Source organism: Saccostrea cucullata, unplaced genomic scaffold (assembly GCF_032062105.1).
Source record: "Saccostrea cucullata isolate Sc308-1 unplaced genomic scaffold, CSIRO_AGI_Scuc_v1 ctg525, whole genome shotgun sequence".
Taxonomy (NCBI): Eukaryota; Metazoa; Mollusca; class Bivalvia; order Ostreida; family Ostreidae; genus Saccostrea; species Saccostrea cuccullata.
This window is the reverse complement of record NW_026932767.1, coordinates 50,350-71,249: the sequence shown is the minus strand read 5'-3', so window position 1 is coordinate 71,249 and position 20,900 is coordinate 50,350. Positions and strand designations below refer to the sequence as shown.

The window sequence follows — 20,900 nt, the reverse complement described above, 5'->3', positions numbered from 1 at the left end:
CCACTTATATATCTGGCGGCCGCCACTTATTATTTGGCGGCCGCCACTTAATATATGGCGGCCGCCAAAAAAATTATATGGCGGCCGCCATATATTTATCTGGCGGTCGCTACATAATATCTGGCGGCCGTAAAATATTTAACTGGCGGCCGCTATATAACATCTGGCGGCCGCCACATATTTATCTGGCGGCCGCTACATAATATTTGGCGGCTGCCAAATATTTATCATACTTTATCTGGCGTCCGCCAGATAACATTTGGCTACCTGATGCGCGCGCATGTTTTAACGTGTGATTTCAGAGGTGGATACAGTGTGAAAATCAACCAAAGAGATTATTAGGACCCGACACTTCAAACCACACTTCTAGTAGATATGTTTTTGCATAGAGCAGATTAATATTTGATTTGAGAACTAAATAAAGTTGTGCATTCTGGATTTCCAAGAATGGTGTTCCAATATTTAAGAATTCTTTTTTATCATAAACTTTTTTATCAATAAGCAGCGGCCGTGTCAACATCCATCATATCTTAACCCAATAAAGACACAATAACACTCACATTTCACTAGTAAATTATGTGGCGGCCGCCAGATATTAAGTGGCGGCCGCCAAATAATAAGTGGCGACCGCCAGATATATAAGTGGCGGCCGCCGAATTAATAATATATAAGTGGCGGCCGCCGAATAATAAGTGGCGGCCGCCAATATTAAATGGCGAATATAAATTATGTGGCGGCCGCCAAATAATAAGTGGCGGCCGCCACTTAATATCTGGCGGCCGCCAAATAAAATATTTTTCGTACGTGGCACCAACGGGCTTCCGTAGATTCCAATTGACTTTAATATTTAACAACTAAGCATACATACTGAATAAAGAAAGAAAAAAAAGAAAACGGTTAATGAAGAAATTAAGTATCATGCGAACGTTATTGAGCGAATGGTGACATTGTAATAATGGCATTTATATAATAGAATTAAAGCAGATCGAAGATTAATTAAGTGTCAATAAATATCAACAAAAGGCATTTGATGGAATAGGTGTCCTTCTCAAACTATGCCTCGGGTGGATTAAGACTTTGCGGAATTTATAAAATTTATCACTATTGCCGAACTATTTGAAAAGTTTTGATAACAATTTACACAAAGTCCGAAAAGTTAATTTACACAGTAATTTAAAATATGTCCAAAAAGTCGTATTTCACACCGTACAAACGACATGAAAATAAAATGTTCTCCAATGTATTTTTATGGAACTCGAAATAACGAGGCTTAAATAATCACTAAGTCAAGTTCCTATTTTGGATGTAAATCTGCACGTCTGACATTGAAAAAAAAAAACCATGCTGCGTCGATCGTCTTGATATATCGCCGATAAATTCATTGTTTGTGGCATCATTGTTAATAAAACGTTTACAATTTATACCGCATAATTATTTTTAAGGTCAAGATCTAGTAAATGACTTTAGAACAACTTTTCAGTGCTAAATCCATTATGACGTCATAATCACTTTCAACTTTCTTTTTCCCGTACTTTACGGCTCTAATAGAATTATGTAGAAAATAAAGTATTTCCATGGAATTCAATTTGAAATCACATGAAAAGTAGTCCCGATACCTATCTTAAATTTTACATTATTTTAAAATAGAGACTAAGAACATACATATTACCATTTTCCGAAAAACTGTAGGCAATCTGGATACATTTTCTTTGCCTGATATGGAAACAACTCCCATTTTCAATACTGGTTTTCTTAATTTTTCATTGAAAATGACAGTTTAAAATATGGTTTTTCATTTTGTTTTTCTACAAATTATGCCCCGAAACATATATTTTGACCAAGCTAATGTTATAAAGCATCATTCAAGGAATTAATTTCTTAAATTTGAAAAATCTGTAGGCACCTTCCATTTACTAGATCTTGACCTTAAAGCAATCTTTGCATTCTTTTTATAAAAAAAAATCCTGCATCTGACGTCGGATATGGCAAATTTAGAATATAGAAAATATTAATATATTTTTGAAGCAAAAACAATATTACAATTTGATTTTTTTAATGTGTATTTGTAGATTCATATAACAAAGTAAAATTTATTGAGAAAGGGGGAGGGGGTAATTTTCCGCTATTAAATCAAAACTGGTCGTACAAAAATTATACAAAAAATTATGAAGATTATTTTTACTACCAGCTACCTAAAGAAAGTTTTTTACCAAAATTAAACGACAGGTTTTTTCACAAAAAAATTTTGAATTTGAAAAATACGCAATTTTCAAGGCTATGAAAATTCATAGTTTTTCAGTTTAAGGTCTTTAAAAATTGTTTTGATGATATGTATATCAAAAAGATGACTATGTTTTTGTGTTAAATGGTGAAAGGAATAAGCCAATAAAATTTGACATTTATATCTAACCTGGCTTTTTTGAAAATCAAGGTTTAAGTAGTTCATTGATTAAAAATTTTCTCTCCTTGTAAACAACTAAAGGGGGGTAACTTTTGGAAGTTCCTGTCCAAAAACCACTCGAACGATTTTGTCCAAAATGTGCATACATACAGTAGATATAGTCAAGTACTAAATATACAAAAATAACGAAAATTAAACGACAGGAATTTTTTGGGGTAGGTGTGTTGTACATCCTTAAAATGCTGCATTCATCATAATTTTGTGACCGACGAATTCTTGTTGAAACGGAAAAATACATCTAGGGTATCATGGTTTTCACTACTTTATTCGTCGCATGTATCAGACTCATCATTAGATATACCTGGTAGTATTCTCCCTCAACTATATACAACATTTCTAAGCATCACAATCAGAGAAACACGACAGACTACTGAATATGAATATATACTCAGGAATTAGTTCTGTCCCCAGTAGATAATTGCATTATTGTTTATCAATTATGGATCTATATACATTTGATACGAGGAGTGAATATTTAAATGTGTAATAAACAGGTCTGAAATCAATATTAGCTATTAAGAGCATTAACAAAAGAACATTCCAACAACGGAGAGTCAGATAGAATTGTGTACAAAATTAAGATTCGAATTTCTGTGATATTGACACGAGCAGAAAGGCGTGCTGGAACTCGGTTTACAAAGGCAGACTGGTCAATACAATTGAGTAATCCATATTTACCACTTATTTACACACGAGTCAACGTTGTTTGAAGCTGGTGGTAAATCCAGAGTTCACAAACAATACGCATTTAAAGTATTTTAAATGTTTGTAACACTCAGCAAGTAAAATGACCTTTGCGCTCAACACTTGAGGATATGAGCTGGACAATCTAGGAAACAAAGAAAAAAGTTCAAGTGACTTATGCGTGTATATATCCATGTATTTGAGGAAGTTTGGGGAAATACTGTTCTTGTTTTACTTAAATACTATTGAATAAGTAAGTACTAGTACTAATCAGTGTGAAATCCTTCCTTGTTGAATGATTTATGTAAATAATACGGTTGATCGTTACTTGTGGGTATTACTATAATGGATTAAGTGGGACCGAAAATTAAATGACTAAGGAATGTTTCTGCTTGTGAAGTCCGAAAATTTTAAACGTTTAACTCAACATGGAGCTAAATAAGATTTGGACAGTATTTCTCATGATGGGTGCTTTCACTCTAGGATGGTTTCTATATGGCATTGGAAGAGAGACTAACATTAATATTTCACACCATGGCCAGACAATATTGAATGCTGGGATTCGAATATTTAAAGGGAACAGTAATACAGAGTCAATGAAATTAAATGGAAATTCAAGTATCCCAGACAAAAATTTAAAGTTGGGAATTTTAAACGTGCACAAAAACAGAAATCTATTGAAAGAAAGAAGAAATACTACCGGCATTACCTCAGAAAAACAGGTCACAAGAAAAACGGTGTTAAATTATCAACAAACAACTAAATTGATTAAGGTTTTACCAACATTTGGACCCATATCTGTTCGACTGTATGCTAGAAATGCAAAACAATGGACTAGAGACGAGAGAACCTGCAAAAACTACCCCAAGTTCATGCAGGCAACATTAAGAACCTCGGCGGGGGCTGTTCCGATTTTCATCCATAACCCCAAAGACGACATTCATGTTAGTAACAGTGTTCTTAAATTTGGCTCCTGGGAAGGAGGCTTCATTGACCTCATTCTGACCTTTCTTAGACAGGATCCAAAGTTACAATTTTTAGATCTTGGTGCCAACATTGGAGTTTATTCGATGGCCGTTGCAAAATTTGGTAGAAAAGTGGTTGCTGTTGATGCACTGGCAATGAATATCCAAAGGCTGTGTGCTACTGTGAAACAAAACAATTTTACAGAGAACGTTCAGTTGATATATAATGCTCTTTCAGATGTTCACGAAACAGTTTCCCTTGGAGCAGACAGAGGAAATATAGGTGGAACCTTTGTAGCAAAAGATAAAAATCCAAACAAAGTGAGAGGAAGTCGAGTTTCAGGTAACTACGGAAACGTACAGACAGCGACTCTGGACGACATACTTGAACTTCCGGATTTTAATCTGAATAAAGTGATAATAAAAATGGATGTTGAAGGTTACGAGAATAGAGTTTTCAGAGGAGGTGAAAACTTTTTTAATAAAGTCGACGTGAGAGCGGTATTAATGGAGTGGATGTGGCTAAAAACTGGCCCGGCCGGACAGGAGATAATAGACTTTTTAACTCGTCATGGATTTCAACCAACAAGACCGTCCTTAGCTACGCAGCTTCTGCCTCTTAACAACAGACTCTCTTGGCCAAATGATGTTTTATGGAGAAGGAAATGATAACAAATAAAAGTCTAGTCGACGTACATTGTTATATATAAAAAAACAATTACAAAGAAGGGTATTGGTGAAAAAAAAATTAAAAACAAGAAAACATGTTTTTGTTTGTTTGAGTTTTGCTATTCTAGTGATGACAATATTCATTGTTATCTAGTTAATCAAATTTACTTGGGAATAATTTAATCATCTCCCTTTCGTTAACTGTTTTTATAATATCCTTCCATTCATTAGCCATGGCATGGGTAAGATTTTTATAAATATAGTTATTTTGATACAGTTGATAGCTCTCATTCTAATTTAAAAGGTGATATATATATATATATATATATATATATATATATATATAAATTAGGATTGAAGTCCTCTTCCTCAAGACAATGTAACTACAATGCAAAATAAAGAATATAATCTTAAGGGCCTTTAAGTGCGAATTCATTTCATTAGCCGTAATCAAAAATTGATGAAAATGATTTTGTATTTTGGGACAAGATTTTGAAAGAACGATAATTAATGTTTCTCTGAACTTTTCGATCTGAATTTGAGCCAACTTGTCTAATAGTCAGTATTTCGGTATTGCATTGATAAGAAAAAACAAAATAGTATGAAAATGACCACAACCACCCAGGCCCTTTAAGTTATAAATACACAAAACGATCCATAGAGTAATCCAATTTACTAATAAAAGAACTTAATTTCAATTAGCCATAAGGTAAGTTTGGATGTCCTTTTCTCTTGTTCTTTTTTAATTCATTTTATTCCCTATACTAGTATTTATTTATACTTCCCCCCTGTCATTACTATTTTTTGCATTTAAAGACTTAGATGTTTGCTTTCTAAAAAGGGTAAATGCACATGCAGATCATGTATAATTTTGGGAGCAGTCTTTTCATACATAATTCGAAATGGCGATACATGTATTACCTATCTCAAAAGACGATAACGTCTATTCGAATAAAATAGAAGACTTCACCAAATCACAATGGTCATTATGGTCGATACAATGATCTTGTCAGCAAATTCATCTGTTACATTATGAAGTCAAATGCTGACTGACGCTTTTCATACCAATTGTTAGGCCATTATTTTTTACACACTGCAATGTTGACAGATTTTTCCCGCTATATCCCGATCATGACAAGGAGCACACGGCGGATGTGACTGGTTGACAGGGTATCGCTCTTCCATGGCACCTGATCCCATGCACCTCCATGTTTTAGAGTGTTTGCCCTGCTCCTGATCTGTATTCTTTGAATGGACTTTTGAGGTTTAAAATACTGTTCGATATCTAAGCATATTCCTTAAATACATGTATTATTTCTTTGTGTTGTTTAACGTCCTTATCTAGAATTTTTCATTCATATGGAGACGCCATCGCTTGCCGGTGGAGAGCTAAAAATTTGTATCTATACTCGGCACTCAGGGCCATTGATCAATGGATCTTTTTCTTGGTAACATCTACTGCGACACAGGACATCGGTTTATACGGCGTCATCCAGGGATTCCATATACTGCAGTGGATTTGAATCGGCGACTTAAGGTCTCACTCAAGGAAATATTTTTATTACATGTAATTGTTACTATAGTAAGAGAAAATAAAATAAATGCTGAGAGTGAGACAAAAACTTTAGATAAGAAAAAAGACGTCTATGCGGCTTTCTGAAAGAAAACTGAGAGTAAACATACCTACCCCACCAAACACATGTGTGAATTTCATACGTTTTCGAACAGTCTACTCACCATCCAGAAAGTTGCATCATGTACATCTAAAAAAAAGAGTTCGCTTTAATTCAATGGCACAGTTCTGCTAATCATATGATGTTCCTGGTAGTTTCTTGTAAACCTTAAAAAAGTTTCCGACAATGAAAATAGAGAAAAAATTGTCTGTCTATCTATATATATAGAACTACAATTGAAAGGTCATTTTGATCGGCTATTTCATTTCCTTGCGTAAGACCTATACATTTTATTTTAGAGCAGACGCTCTATAATAGTCAGAAATATCTTAGGTTTCGCTGGCTTTTTAACGATTTTGATATTTTACATTTTCCTCGCACGTAAGATATCAAAATCGTAAAAAAAAGCCTGGAAAACAGATATTTCGGACTAACGCCCTAACTACTGCACAACGCAGGTGACACCCCCAGAAAGGAGGTTTGCCGACTAATCTTCACTTTTTTCTAAACATAACATTTGAGTCTTGAAAATATGATAAGCTGGTATCTCTCCTCCTTTTCGAGGCACAGTCAAGACACATATTTATTGATTGACACTTTTTTTCAGAAGAAATTGTGTGAAAATTAATAATAAACAATAATCATGAAGTTAATATAAATGGTGAAATAATTATGTATCTGCTGATCATGAGTGTGACTATTTTTTCGTACCATTGTGAAGAGTATATATTAAAAAAGATGGCATACATGTTCATTTACTGATCGAATATATCAAAATGTAGTTTTAAATATCTTTTTACACGTTAAATCTTTTGTAATTCGGATTTTTTAAAAAAATCAGAACGTTTGTGGTGAATCTATCAAAGCAAATTTTACTTATAGGAAAGGAAATGCATGTAAACTTCAGATAAGTGTTTTTATGTGATTCATGTTTACTGGTATCTATTAGATTGTTTGTCAGTTACATCTTTCAAAATCCAATCTTTCTCTTTTTTGTACAGAGAAATATTTTTTATACAGACTAATAAAACAAAAGATGAAAAGTAAACTATTTGAAGTATGTAGGAAGCGAAACAATTCCAACTACAAACTAGAACATTTAATTTTGCGACGATAAAAACTCTTATGGAAATAGAATGGTATTAGTCTCTGTTTTATTAATAACGATGGTCTCTGTATTACGAGTATTACAAAATATTATAAATATTATTTCATATATCATATTTTCTAGATGCATAGCCAATTTCGCAAATTAATACTATATAATGCTCTAAAAATGTTTTGAATACGTGAGTTTAAGTTTGTAATGATCGTACATTGCAACAGGCTATTATGGAAACGGGTACATTGTAGTTAATAAAGCTTGTTTTATTTATTACGAGAATTAATAAAATAATTATATTAAGGGAAATATGTAAAAATGTTATCCCTCGTTACCCATTAGTGACCAAGGCGAAGCGGGGCAGATCCCTAACCCCCAAACTCCCACCCCCTCCAGACCCGCGCATGTAAATGTACATTTCACGTAAGTTTTTTCATGATTCATAAGGCCTAGGAATCTTTATTTTTTTAGTTACATCTCTAAAATATTTTATCATTCTCTCTTTTTACAGAGAAATCTTTTTTGTAATTACTAGTTATAGAAAAACTTCTAGCATGTTGTAATTTTTTTTCTGCAATAGCTGCGAATCCATTCCCGTACTAACTATCAAAGAAAGACGTTTTATTGTTTATATTTATATCTGTTTAAATAATCATTTAAATACGTGGGATTAAAAAGATTTATTATTGTATATATGCAAACGTCTTTGTATATTTCACTGATGGAACAGCCACTGATCAAGAAATCTGTACAGTGTAGTTCATGCACTGATAAACGCAATGGGTTTTCTTAAGAAATAAATAAGAAAATATTCAGTGCATGTAAATACTAAGTACAAAGCTATAATAATTATAATATGACCTTCCTATTAAGAGGAATACACTCGCTTACACACTTACAAATGTATAACACATCCCCGAATAGAGTATATAATCCGGAATTTTTTAAAAGATTTTTTGGTGCTTTAATTTTCTTGAATTCATGGATTTGTCTCATCCCCGTAATATTTACACGAACTAATAAACTGGATTCATTTTTCCTTTTGTAGGAACAAGGTAGACACAAAACGCGTCCCATAAATTTGTAAAATTTACGCTATTTTTCCACAGTTTCTAATGAATAAAAAAAGAAAATAAAAGTCATAAACCTCTTCATTCATTTATTAAGGTTGTATGAGGTAATTTGTAGTTATAAACACCCCTTTTCCTGAAATAAATTAAGAGCAAAAATTACAAATACTTCAGAAAAAAATGATAATGTCTGTAATTATAGGAATATACCCAGAGTATCTGAAAAAAAAATTCAAGGCAAAAAAATCAAAAGCATATGCTTGTACAGTTATCAAACATTTTAAAATTTAGTGATGAATTGTAAAGTAAAGCTTAAAATGGGTATAGCCGAACAGGTTCCACATGACGTAGTGCACCCATTCTTTGATTTTGCCCGATTCTTACGTGGACCTGTTCTTCCTAGTTTCACAGGAAAGGTATTTGAATTAGAAAATACAACTTCTTTAAACTAAACTGTAGATTAAAGCGGGACAACTCTAAATACAAAACAAAACTTTTCAAACCGAAAGTTAATGTTGTGACGATAGAACTTTGGAGGAACAGGCTTGTATCGAAATAAAAGAGGTAAATTAATGATATTTGTTTTACACATGTATCTATGACTAGTATTATTAGGATATACTTTTTATGAAATGTATGAAATTGTCATCCACTGTTGAAAACGTTAAATTGGCTTGGGAAGCCGCGATAGCTGGGGATAACAATTTCACCGCTAGTCTAGAAAATTTCATAGGCAATTTTTAGCCGGGCTTATTGCTCAAAGAGCAGTTGCCGGCTTATGTGATCCTGTTCAAGGCAGGATGTTAACCCCATAGTCGCCATTTCAAAGTTACGTGCAAAAATATAGTTCTTACTCGCAACCGCTTTTGAGATAATACAAAAGCTAATTAAAGCAACAAAAATAAAACGAAGTTTTATCTATATAAAATAAACATTAGTAGTGATAACTTTGAAAACTTCATAAGTCAAAGAACATAGTTCATTAGCGTAAGGATTTTTGATAATCAGTGTTACCGTAGTTCTCTACACATACGAGGTAAAGCAGGAGAGGGAACCAGACTGACCTGTTTGTTTACATTCAGCTGCGGTACCAGATTAATTCTGATTCTGACAAAATCGGACCGTGGTATTAGGATTGAAAAACTCACTGTCAGTGTCTTATCATAGATATTGAAAGTTTTAAAAATAATTTTTTCATCAGAATATAAACGTGATTCATGTAAGAAATCCATTCTATTCTGTAAATGAGCCCGGCTCTCTGTACTTCTGAGTACTTTGATTTCTATGGATATGCTGAATACATTTATTTCGAATGAATTTAAAGAAAAATTCATGCTGAAAGATACTCGCATATTCTTCAAAATTATCAATTTATATACTGAGCATTGTCCGTCGTCATATATTAATTTTTAATCCTTGTGAGTGCTGGGCGTGGCTTTGTACACTGTTGAGTAAAATGTGCCTTTAACCAAAATAAGAATGTTACGAAGCTTCATTTTAGTTATTAAAAAGGTAATATTACCTATCAGTACAATTTAGTTGTTAGTTTGCCCTTATTGTCACACTTCAATCCACCTATAGTTTATGAATGATGCAAAAATAATTGAAATATCCAAAAGGAAAAAAAAACAACGTGTATTATTTTCTTATTGAGTATTTTGTCGGATTCTAGATTGAGTAGATAGAAGATTCGTTCTCTGCTAAAGATGGCCGCCAGTACAACTAAAGCACAAGACGTTATCCTGTGTCACCTCTGTGACAGGAGACCCGCCCTTCTTCACTGTAATCCCTGTCAGGTCAACTTATGTGAAGAATGCGTCGGAAAACACTATATGACGTCATCGTCCTCTAATCACGAGATTGTCAAATACAGAGAGAGAAAATTCCATCTATCATTTCCGAACTGTAAAGCCCATAGTGGCGAAAAGTGTTCCGTAAAATGCCAGAATTGTGATGAAGAAGTTTGCATTAAATGTCTCAGCGGAGCCCATAATGGCCATAGAATTATAGAAATTAAAGACATTGTTGAAGAAAAGAAAAAGTGTGTGGAGAAAGACACTTCTTGTTTAAAAGACATCATTCCAAAATTTGAAAAAGCAGATATAGAAATAGAATCCAAATTAGCTGCTTTAAATGCTAAATGTGACGAATTAGAACGATCAGTCACAGATCATGGGCAAAAATGGCAACGATTAATTGAAGAAATCGTGGCAAAAAACAAGAAAGATATTGCAGAAATAAGAGGAAACGGCATTGAGAAACTGAAAGAATACCAGAAGGAAATCAAAAATGCACTTGAAAACCTAAATGAAATTGCTCTGCAGAACAGGAAGATTTCTCAGTCCATGGACGTTAGTCACATCACAAAATATAAAAGCAATATTCAGAAGTATCTAAAGATCCCCTTACGAATAGATGTAGAACTACCGGATTTCGTTTCCAAAGACATAGATAAAGATAAACTTTACCAAGATTTTGGAAAATTAGTAGAACCCAAAATACAAACAGAAACGATCTACAGATCAGATGTATCCAATGACCTTCTAGACAAAGCCGTAGAAATTGCAGCCTTCCAAACTGGAATTACACGGTTAATGAGGATAGCATGTCTAAATACAGAGGAGATGTGGGTATCTGGGGAGAATATCAAATCCATTACTCGATTTAACATACAAGGTTCTGTACAGGAGACCGTTACCTCTACTTGTCTAAATCAACCTAGTGATATTTCAGTTTCAAAAGAAGGACATCTGCTGTACACTGATGCAGCACACATGGTAATTAATGATGTGCACCAGACAACAGCACAGCTCACAGCACCACAGGGATGGGAACCAGTAGGACTGTGTTTTACACAATCAGGTGACGTACTGGTCACTATTTGTACACATGATGAAGAACATTATAAAATTGTCCGTTATGAAGGTCAAACAATAAAGCAGGAGATAGAGAAGGATGACCGAGGTAAACCACTATATAAAAGAGGAGAAAATATGCTGTTTGTGACAGAAAACAACAACGGGGATATCTGTGCCTCTGACGTCAATGGTAAGATAGTCGTTGTAGTGAACAAGGCAGGAAGACTCCGATTCCGATACAAAGGACATCAAACGATGAGGAAGCAGTTTTCTCCTACCAGTATTGTCACAGACTTGGCGGGTCGTATAATAGTAAACGATAACGGGAATTCATGTACTCATATCATTGATCAAGACGGTCAGTTTCTTCGTCGTCTGGATTTTGGTGGAGCTTTGAGTCTGGATACACTGGGACGACTGTGGGTGGGGGAGTACAAGAGTGGAAATGTGAAGGTCATCAAATATACAAAATAATAAATGTTTTGATTTCTACAATACAATATGTATGCAAATACTATAACAATATTCACATACTTAGTCTAGTATTTATATGTTATTTTTTTAACAATAATGAAAATGTTTTAGTGTTTCATCAATTGTCAAAATACAGGAAAAATATGATAAATGGGCCTTAAATTAATTCATTTTAAGATATCGAAGATGCAACAATATGATAAGATTTTGATATACTGGGAATAAATCAACGTTTTAGTTATAAATTTCAAAAATCACAAAAACTGAACAATTTTGAAGGTGTATTTATTGAAAAAAAAATTCTGCTCATGAATATTTTTCTTATATTGTAATGATAATATCTAAAGAGGCCAACTATGGAAACAATCTTAATTCGAATTTTAAAGTACTGAATAACCGTAATTTCTCTAATAGATGTTGCTGGAGTTAAAGATGGACTATTTATTCAGAATATTTGTAAAGTGTAACTTTCGATGTCGCATCCATGTTCTCTTACGATTAATAAAAAATTTAAAAAGAGCCATAGCTGCCTTACTGACGACACGGCCGACTCAAGTATTTAAAAGGACTTTCTTTAAGTACTCTTTAGAAGTTGTACAAAATCGTGCTATTCGATATTTTTTAGGACTACATAGATACGCATTAAACAGTGAAGTTGGATGGATAACACCGACATACAGGCGCTGGATCAACATGATTAGAAGATGGAACCGATTAATCGAAATGGACGATGACAGACTCACCAAAAAGGTTTTCTTATGGAATTATCAAAATAGTGGAACCTGGTGTTCACAAATGAAAGAAATCCTATACAAATTAAATATGCAAACCAATTTTGATTACCTCCAAATATGTGATTTAAATCAAGCCAAATGTGGATTGTTTGCGCTTTGCGAAGAAGAATGGAAATTGAAAATATCGTCGTTACCCAAATTGAGAACATTTGTGACCTTTAAAAATAATTTTGAAATGGAACCTTACATAACCATGGACATGAAAAAACAAGAACGCTCCACAATGGCTCAGTTTAGAGTCGGTATCCTTCCGTTACGAATAGAAACAGGCCGATTTAGAAACGAACCGCCACAAGAACGTTACTGTGTTCTATGCAATGACGAATCAGTAGAGGACGAAAAACATTTCTTATTTCATTGTAAAACCTACGAAAATATTAGAGAAACTTTTTTTCATAATGTTAATTTAAATAGAAATATAGCTCCATTTGAAAATTTAAACATTTTAATGAAAAATTATCAGAGACAAACAGCCAAGTTTTTAAATTTATGTTTTTCACTAAGACAAAAATACATGTGTATATATCAATCAAATTAACATAATGTCCATCATGCGCGCTATCTTTAAAGGATTAAGTAATACTGTACATATATTCAAATGACATATAGGTCCAATGGGCCGGGTGTGATGTATATACGTTTATATTGTATTTACTTGTTTATATTATACACATGTCACTATAATAAAATATTAACTTACTTACTTACTTACTAGAAGGAAATCATCTGTTTCTATTTATAGATACATGTACCTTTTCAATTCAAGATCAAACTACATGCATATAATCATTTGTGGACCAGTGTTATATTTTCATTGTTGCAAGTTTGTTACATGACAATCATTTTACTTGTTCAATACTCTTATTTTAAAAATATGTTTTATATGTTTTGTACCTCATGTACCATTTACATGGTTTTGAGTGAATAAATTGAATTGAATTGAAAAAAGATTTTTAGAAAATTTTGAAAATAAAACAAGCCAGCAGTTATGGCTATGGGTCATTAAAGGGTCATTAAAAGAGTTTAGGACTGTTTTTTCCAAGGTGCACTGTTGTATTATACATCTCTTATATTATTTATACATGCTTTATAAAATAAAATAATAAAAGAGAACTTAAAAAAAAACGCACAGAGAGAAAAAAAAATGCATAGATAAGAATCACGCACTGTGAGACTCGAACTCACGATCAATATGTCTACAATTCAGCAATCATACCTCTACGCCACGAAGTCATAGTGACCCTATGGATGAATTTAAGACAAACTTGAATCTTAAAAAAATTTAAGTAGAAAAATTAAATACATTTTCAACATTTTCAATATGAAGACCACATTTAACCAAAATTATCTAAAGTGTATTTATGTATATAAAGGAATTTATGTGATCTAAATACGTAATTAATTGCATATTTTTATTAATTACCAATTTGTTTGAATTCCTGGGTCCCGAAGGGTTTTTCCGGGTTTTATACTTAAGCGTCCTCTAGTAACGGCTATTAGCCTTATCCTTATCAGAATAACATTTCGGCTCCAAAATGTGGTTTACAAATTTTACTTAGGTGTGAGTATTTATATTGTGTCACTCATGCAGAGTAGGGTTTTGATTCAAAGATATTGATTTATTGTTCGTTTGCAGATTTGTGTAGAACAGTGAAATATCAATTTCTATCTGAATATCTCAACGAGAAGGTTCTGTATAGAGGATATTCGGGTTGCATTACATTGATATGGTAGGCTCGCAGAAGTTGATAAAATTAAACCCGATTTAGTATGTATATACAATAAGGTTCTAATGATTTGTGTAGTCTAGATATTAAGTTATACGACTGGGTTGAGAATGTTTTACTCGCTGAGAAAAATTCGGGGTCATTTGGTGCACAGTGTAATGTCAACATACCAAATTCTTCATAGTAAACCACCAAGTAAACCTGACAGGTTCTTAATAGAATATGAATCGTGCAATTTTAAGGTGTTGTTGGTGTTAACAGGCTTTTTAATGCTAAATCAGGCAGAGAATTTGGTTATCATGGTTAGGTTTTAAGATTTTTTTTTTCATTACTAAAGACTTTGGTCATCAGAAAATGAAAATAAAGTAAACTGTTAAAATGGTGTGCACCAAAAAGGAGCACATGGTTACACAAACTATTAGAATAGTAACAGGATGTCGGTTGTTTCAGCACTTTAAAGCTTGTAGGCAGATTGTATAACTTCAGTACTTATATTTATAACAATTTAGTGTAATATGGTCAAGTTTGGGTAGGTTACAAGTGCATATAATGTTTTTGGTTTCATTAAAGAACTAAGGCCTGTGGATTGTCAGTATACGATAAGAATTTAGCACTGCAAATGCATGTAGCTAGAGTAAATTGCCTTTGTTGTTCATCATGTAGCTATTACAGTCAGTCGCTTATTTTGATTTCATTATTTGCCATTGGGTTGGTTGCATAATTACACAGATAAAGGATATTAAGGTATTCATATTGTATATTTATGCTTTGCTTGGTTTTTTTTTTGGAACTTGGAAATGCCAATAGTGATTTATTAGCCACATCAGACTCATAATAATAATAATAATATAGAAAAAAAAGAGGTTGGTTAATTAATTTAAGAAATCCTCTATGGTTTTATATGCTTGTATACAGTATATATATATCCTGTATGGTTTGGTTACCAAGGTAGTCCATATATAGTTGAACAATTTTTTGCTATATATATCCTATATGGTTGGATATGCTTGTGCACGGTATGTATATGTATAAATATTTCTGTATGGTTTTGTAACCAATTTGTCCTATATGGTTGGACAATTAATTTTAGCTATCCTATATGTTTGGATATGCTTGTATACAGTGTATATATATATTGAATGGCTTGGTTACCATATTGTCCTATATGGTTGGACGCAGTATATTTCTATCCTGTATGGTTGTAATTAATTTGACATATCCTGTATGGTTGGATATGTGTGTATACAGTATATATATATCCTGTATGGTTAGGTAACCAAGATGTCCTATATGGTTGGACACACTATTTTTAGCTATCCTATATGGTTGGATATGCTTGTACAGCAATATATATCCTGTATGGTTGGTTACCAATTTGTCCTATATGGTTGGACAATTATTTGCCATATCCTTTATGGTTGGACATGCTTGAATATGGTAAATATATATACATATACATATCTGGTACAGTTTGGTAACCTGTTTGTCCTGTATAGTTGGACAATTAATTTGAGATATCCTATATGGTTGAATATGCTCATATAAGGGTATTTATAATTATATGGGTCATTTTCAAAAAATGTCTACTTTTTTGTCTTTTGATCAGAAAAATAGGAAAAACATTTTTTAGAGTGAAAGTTTTTTTCCCGTTGGTTAATATACATGGTCATACAGCTTATAAGTTATTTTATGATCATCTCCCAGGTGTTTTATAAAAAATATTATATGCATTCTGAGTAAAATTTAACTGTAAAACCATGTCACATTAACAAAAATTTTATAACATGCTTATTTAAATGATAGGGAAAATATTACCATGTGAAGATATGTACACATTTTGCACCTCATGTTAATTGAATTTATTTACAGATTAATTTAATATGATTGTTTTACTTATGCCGCCCACTAAATACTAGTATTGTGCATTTAATGTTCAGGAAGTGACATGTCCCTCCAGTTTATGTCATTCCTGTTACCCAAAAGAAAATGTTAAAATAAAAGTTATCTCACTTTCCTAGGAACTGTTTTCATGATCCACAATATATCATCATTTTCTATTGTCTCAAGTTTTTGAGCGCCATGATTTGAAAGTGAGTAAAGAAAGGGTTCAAAGGTCGATACGTTTGTCTTATTGGTAGAGTATAATGAAACTATGTCCTATCTGTTACCTTCTTAATATGCAAGTACTGTTTAAATTGTTTATTCTGCTAAAACAATTAGATTAACTAAGCTACAAAGAAATTGTTTCACTGTCTCGATGATGCAAAAAGAGTACGTTATACTAACTAATTGGTGATTTATATGAAATACGTCCATCCTGTTACTGTCATTCCTGTTACCATTAATATGGTAACAGTAAGGAAAACTGGACTTCATATCATGAGTTTTAACAATAAAAACAATTACTTTTATTTTTCTAAGTAATATAAGTTTAATAACACATGTTAAAAAACTTCGTAAATCATATTGAAGTATGTTAGTGCTTCAAATAGTGCCATTACTACTTAAACATGCACTCTTGTAACAGAATGGACAGAAATTGTAACAGGAGGGACAAATTATCCTGGTATTTATATACTGATTTAAGTTTTATCATTTGTTGTTCTTAAAATTATGAAAAATTCTTAGTTTTGCAACAGCATAGAGTACCTTTAATAAACAAAAATTGAAGTGATAAATATTTTAATAGCACTTTACAATTAAATTTCGTAACAGGATGGACATAAATGTCTTTTATTGTCTCGAATTTGCCAGATTTGACAAAATCATGTTTTTATTCTACATTTATTTCTCTTTTCCTAACCAATAAAGTTTAAAAAAAAGTCAATTTTTCTTTAAAATGTAGATTTCATTGTCCATCCTTTACACTGTTTTGTCCATCCTGTTACTGTTTTGTCCTTCCTGTTACCCGAGTCCTTACTGTTACCAGTATATTTTCCTAGTTTAAATTGCTTTGGCAGAGCACCTATTTAAATAACTTTCTGTAAATGTTTATTATAATCACAAAAATAATGTACAAGAATGTTTTTTTCAACTATAGCATATACATATTCAGCAATAAGGCTTTTCATGAAGAAAAATCCATAGATTTTGCTTCTGTTTGGTATATGGTAGTTTGACATGCTTTTAAACGCTCATATATTAAATGAATGTCAAACATCTTGGCATTCAATGATATTTTTTTCATTTTTTGACGATATACAAAAGATTATTTGATAAAAATTTTGAAATAGAGTTTTACAGCTCTTTTTATGAAAGTAACAGGAAGGACATTAAAATTTAAATGACTAAGATAAAATGTCAATATTTTTTAAAAGAAATATTTTCTTTTATGCAATGCAGTGGATTTTAGGAGTTTATTACTATATCATTCAAATAAAGTTGAAAAAATCATAGTAAAACCACTTTCATTTTTCAAAAATATGTCATTCAAAAAATAGACTTTTTTTGAAAATGACCCTTAAATAAATATGTTAATCATGTGATTGGGTAACCAAGTTTTGTTTTACATGGGTTGGACGATTTATTTGGCATAACCTATATGGATGAATAGATTTAGATACAGAATTTTTATATCCTTTATGCTTTGGTAAATGAGTTTATCCTGTATGGTTGGATAATTTATTTGACATATCCTGTATGTTTGGATATGCTTGTATAGAGAACGTATGTATATATAATTATATATCAAGGATTAATACTGTATGGTTGGACAATTATTTGACATATCCTGTAGGGTTGGTTATGTTAATATTTATTTAATATTTATTGATCATGAATGGTTGGATAAAGAAGTTGTTCAGTATGGTTGAACACTTTATTTGACATATCTAGTATGATTTTAAATATGTTTACAAATATCTTTATCGTGTATTGTAAGATAACCAGATTTGTCCTATATGGTTTGACACTCTGCTTGACATGTCCTGCTTGGTTGGACATGCTTATGTTCTACATATCCTCAGGTGTATGTTTGCCTTATGTGGATAACCAGGTTTGTCTTGTGGTAGTTAGACAATTTGTTTGACATATCCCTTATGGTTGGATATGCTTATAACTATATCTTATAGGTTGGGATAGCCTAGTTTTGTTCTGTATGTTTAGGCAATTCATTTGACATATCCTGTATGGTTTGATATACATAGCTAGCTTAGCCCTGTCAGGTTAGGCAGATATATTGCTTGTGTACGAGTACAATAATTTGCTGTCCACTGATTGTTTTGTACATTTATTAATCCTTGATGGATGGTTAGGTTAGAACATAGTGACTTGTATAGTTGTAATAGGAAGTACCTCTCTGTTTAAGAGTGTGGATATATAGCTATAGGTACATACACAATGATAATAACTATATTGAATTAAAGCTTCTAATCATTAACCAACATTGCATTTTCAATTGTAAATTTCATTACGGTGGACTTGTTTATGATTTAACACAAAGAAATTGGCAGGGTTTATTAAAAAAAAAAAAAGACAAACAAACATACAAACAAAAACCTGGGACTAAAATGGTACTAGTTGATACTCCTTCTTCAAGGATCAATTTTTATTTTAGCACTGATTCCATAAATGCTTTAACAAAAGACTTAGGAAGAGCAATATATTGGCCTTGGAGCACCACCTTTTGTCAGTCTTGTGCCTACCACCAAAATAATGGGTACACATTGATTTTAACTCTAACATTTCAGTAGCACCCAGAAATACAGATCAAACAATCAATACTATATTTCAGTGGAAAACAGCAATCTTTGCCTTTAATTTCTGTCTATACTAGAAAATTCCCAAATGAAACACAGTTTTGTGTAAATCATGCAGAGACAAGTCATGATTTGGCATCATCTAGAAGTAAACCTTGACAAACTGTTGATAAAAAAATTAGGATATATAGACAAGTTTAAGGGTATGTCTTCGGAAATAGTTAGTGTGTAATTTGTGCTTCAGGCATTTAAACACAGGGATCTAGAGAGGAAACTACAGGTCATTCCATCTCCCCCTTCTGATCAAGGTTTAGACTAAGGCTTTCAAAAAAAAAAAAGAGAGAAGCAAATCTCCATAGAAATTTGCTAGCCATATAATAGGGAAGGGCTATGCAAGCTTGAAAACTGCAAATTCCAATGCATTTGTTTAGAGTGTGGGAACAATTTGCAAAGCCAAAATAATTGACATTATTCCTTAAGTAATGTAGTTATGTTTTTTTTTTTTTTTTTTTTTTTTTTTTACCCCTAATATTCCAAATGTCCTTAAATATTTATTCCTAAGCAATTATGTCATTATTAATGACATTCGGTTTCAGAATTAAGCATGGATTTGATTTACAACATCAGGGTGCAAGATCTTTCATACCATCTGAGTATCTCAGCTTGGTGTGTATACCCAGTCACAAAGAGGATCATGAACTACTGGGCTTTCACTGGGAAAGTCTCATATTATATGATAAGGTTTTCACTTGGGTTGTCTAATTCTTTTGCTAACTTTTGCAGATCTCTCTGTGGTCTTATAATGGATTGGTAAAGTCAATGGACATTTTCTCTGAATTACTTGTGTTGGATAAAAAGACTTCATGGGCATCTACAAAGCTAGTATTTCTTAAATTGAATTTGACAAGTGGTAATGGAAAATCCAATATGTTGCTACCTGAGAAATTGGAGAAAAATAAAGCTACATTTGCAAAGAAATTTAAACAAACAGTTTGTATCTTAATACGGTGGTTATTTGAACATATACCATGTATAAAGGTTACATCAAAACACATGCATCTCCACAGCTGATTCTTGGGTAATGGTTATTGTTTGTTAAAAAAAAAAGAATATAGAAAATTCTATGGATCTTGCAAAAAAGAAAAAAAAAGAATGCAATATTACCCTCATGAATTATTCCCAATTGTTTTGGCTGTTGAATTATGGGACTTATTTAAAGAATTCATTTGTCATATTCCAGTCTGATAATACAGCTGTTTATTGCATATTGTAAACTTAACAAACACCAGAAAATTCATTTTTTTAGAAGATTATTGTTGGTTCTTTACAATATTTTGGGTAAAGAGTGCTTGTGGATATTTAAGATTACAAATCTATATTTTTCAACTCTCAAAACACAGCCTGTATTTTTTTTTTTTAGATTCCGCTTTAGCTCTTATTGCAAAGTAAGTGTACAGGCATGCTCTAAATTGTTTTAAGGGTTTCATTCAGGGTGATCAATAGACCAAGTGCATTAAAGTGGTCTCCTTGGGACAGGTTTATATGTCTTATGTCTTACCTGTACCTATTCAGTTTAGGAAAATCAGCTAGCTCTATATCACTTGGCAGCATGGATATACTATTTTTAAATGCGAAACACCCCCGATTTCTTGAATCGTTTGTTAATCAGTAAAATGTCAAGTGGAGCAAAAAAGTTTGCTAGGTCAGTTGATGCGTGCAGCCTATT

General features: G+C 32.4%; 2 protein-coding genes across 2 annotated transcripts in view; both read left to right on the top strand.

The window, feature by feature from the left end:
- Nucleotides 1-3,038: 3,038 nt before the first annotated feature.
- LOC134236093 (uncharacterized) lies at nucleotides 3,039-4,797 on the top strand. The gene has a single exon (XM_062718275.1). It carries the CDS (start codon nucleotides 3,574-3,576, stop codon nucleotides 4,777-4,779), a length of 1,206 nt encoding a protein of 401 aa, XP_062574259.1. The 5' UTR covers nucleotides 3,039-3,573; the 3' UTR covers nucleotides 4,780-4,797.
- Nucleotides 4,798-10,300: 5,503 nt separating this feature from the next.
- Nucleotides 10,301-20,900, top strand: part of LOC134236073 (tripartite motif-containing protein 2-like) — a 40,223-nt gene continuing 29,623 nt past the window's right edge. Inside the window, exon 1 of the mRNA XM_062718252.1 lies at nucleotides 10,301-11,588. Coding sequence (XP_062574236.1) covers nucleotides 10,331-11,588 — 1,258 coding nt within the window. The 5' untranslated portion in view covers nucleotides 10,301-10,330. The remainder of the gene's footprint in view (nucleotides 11,589-20,900) is intronic.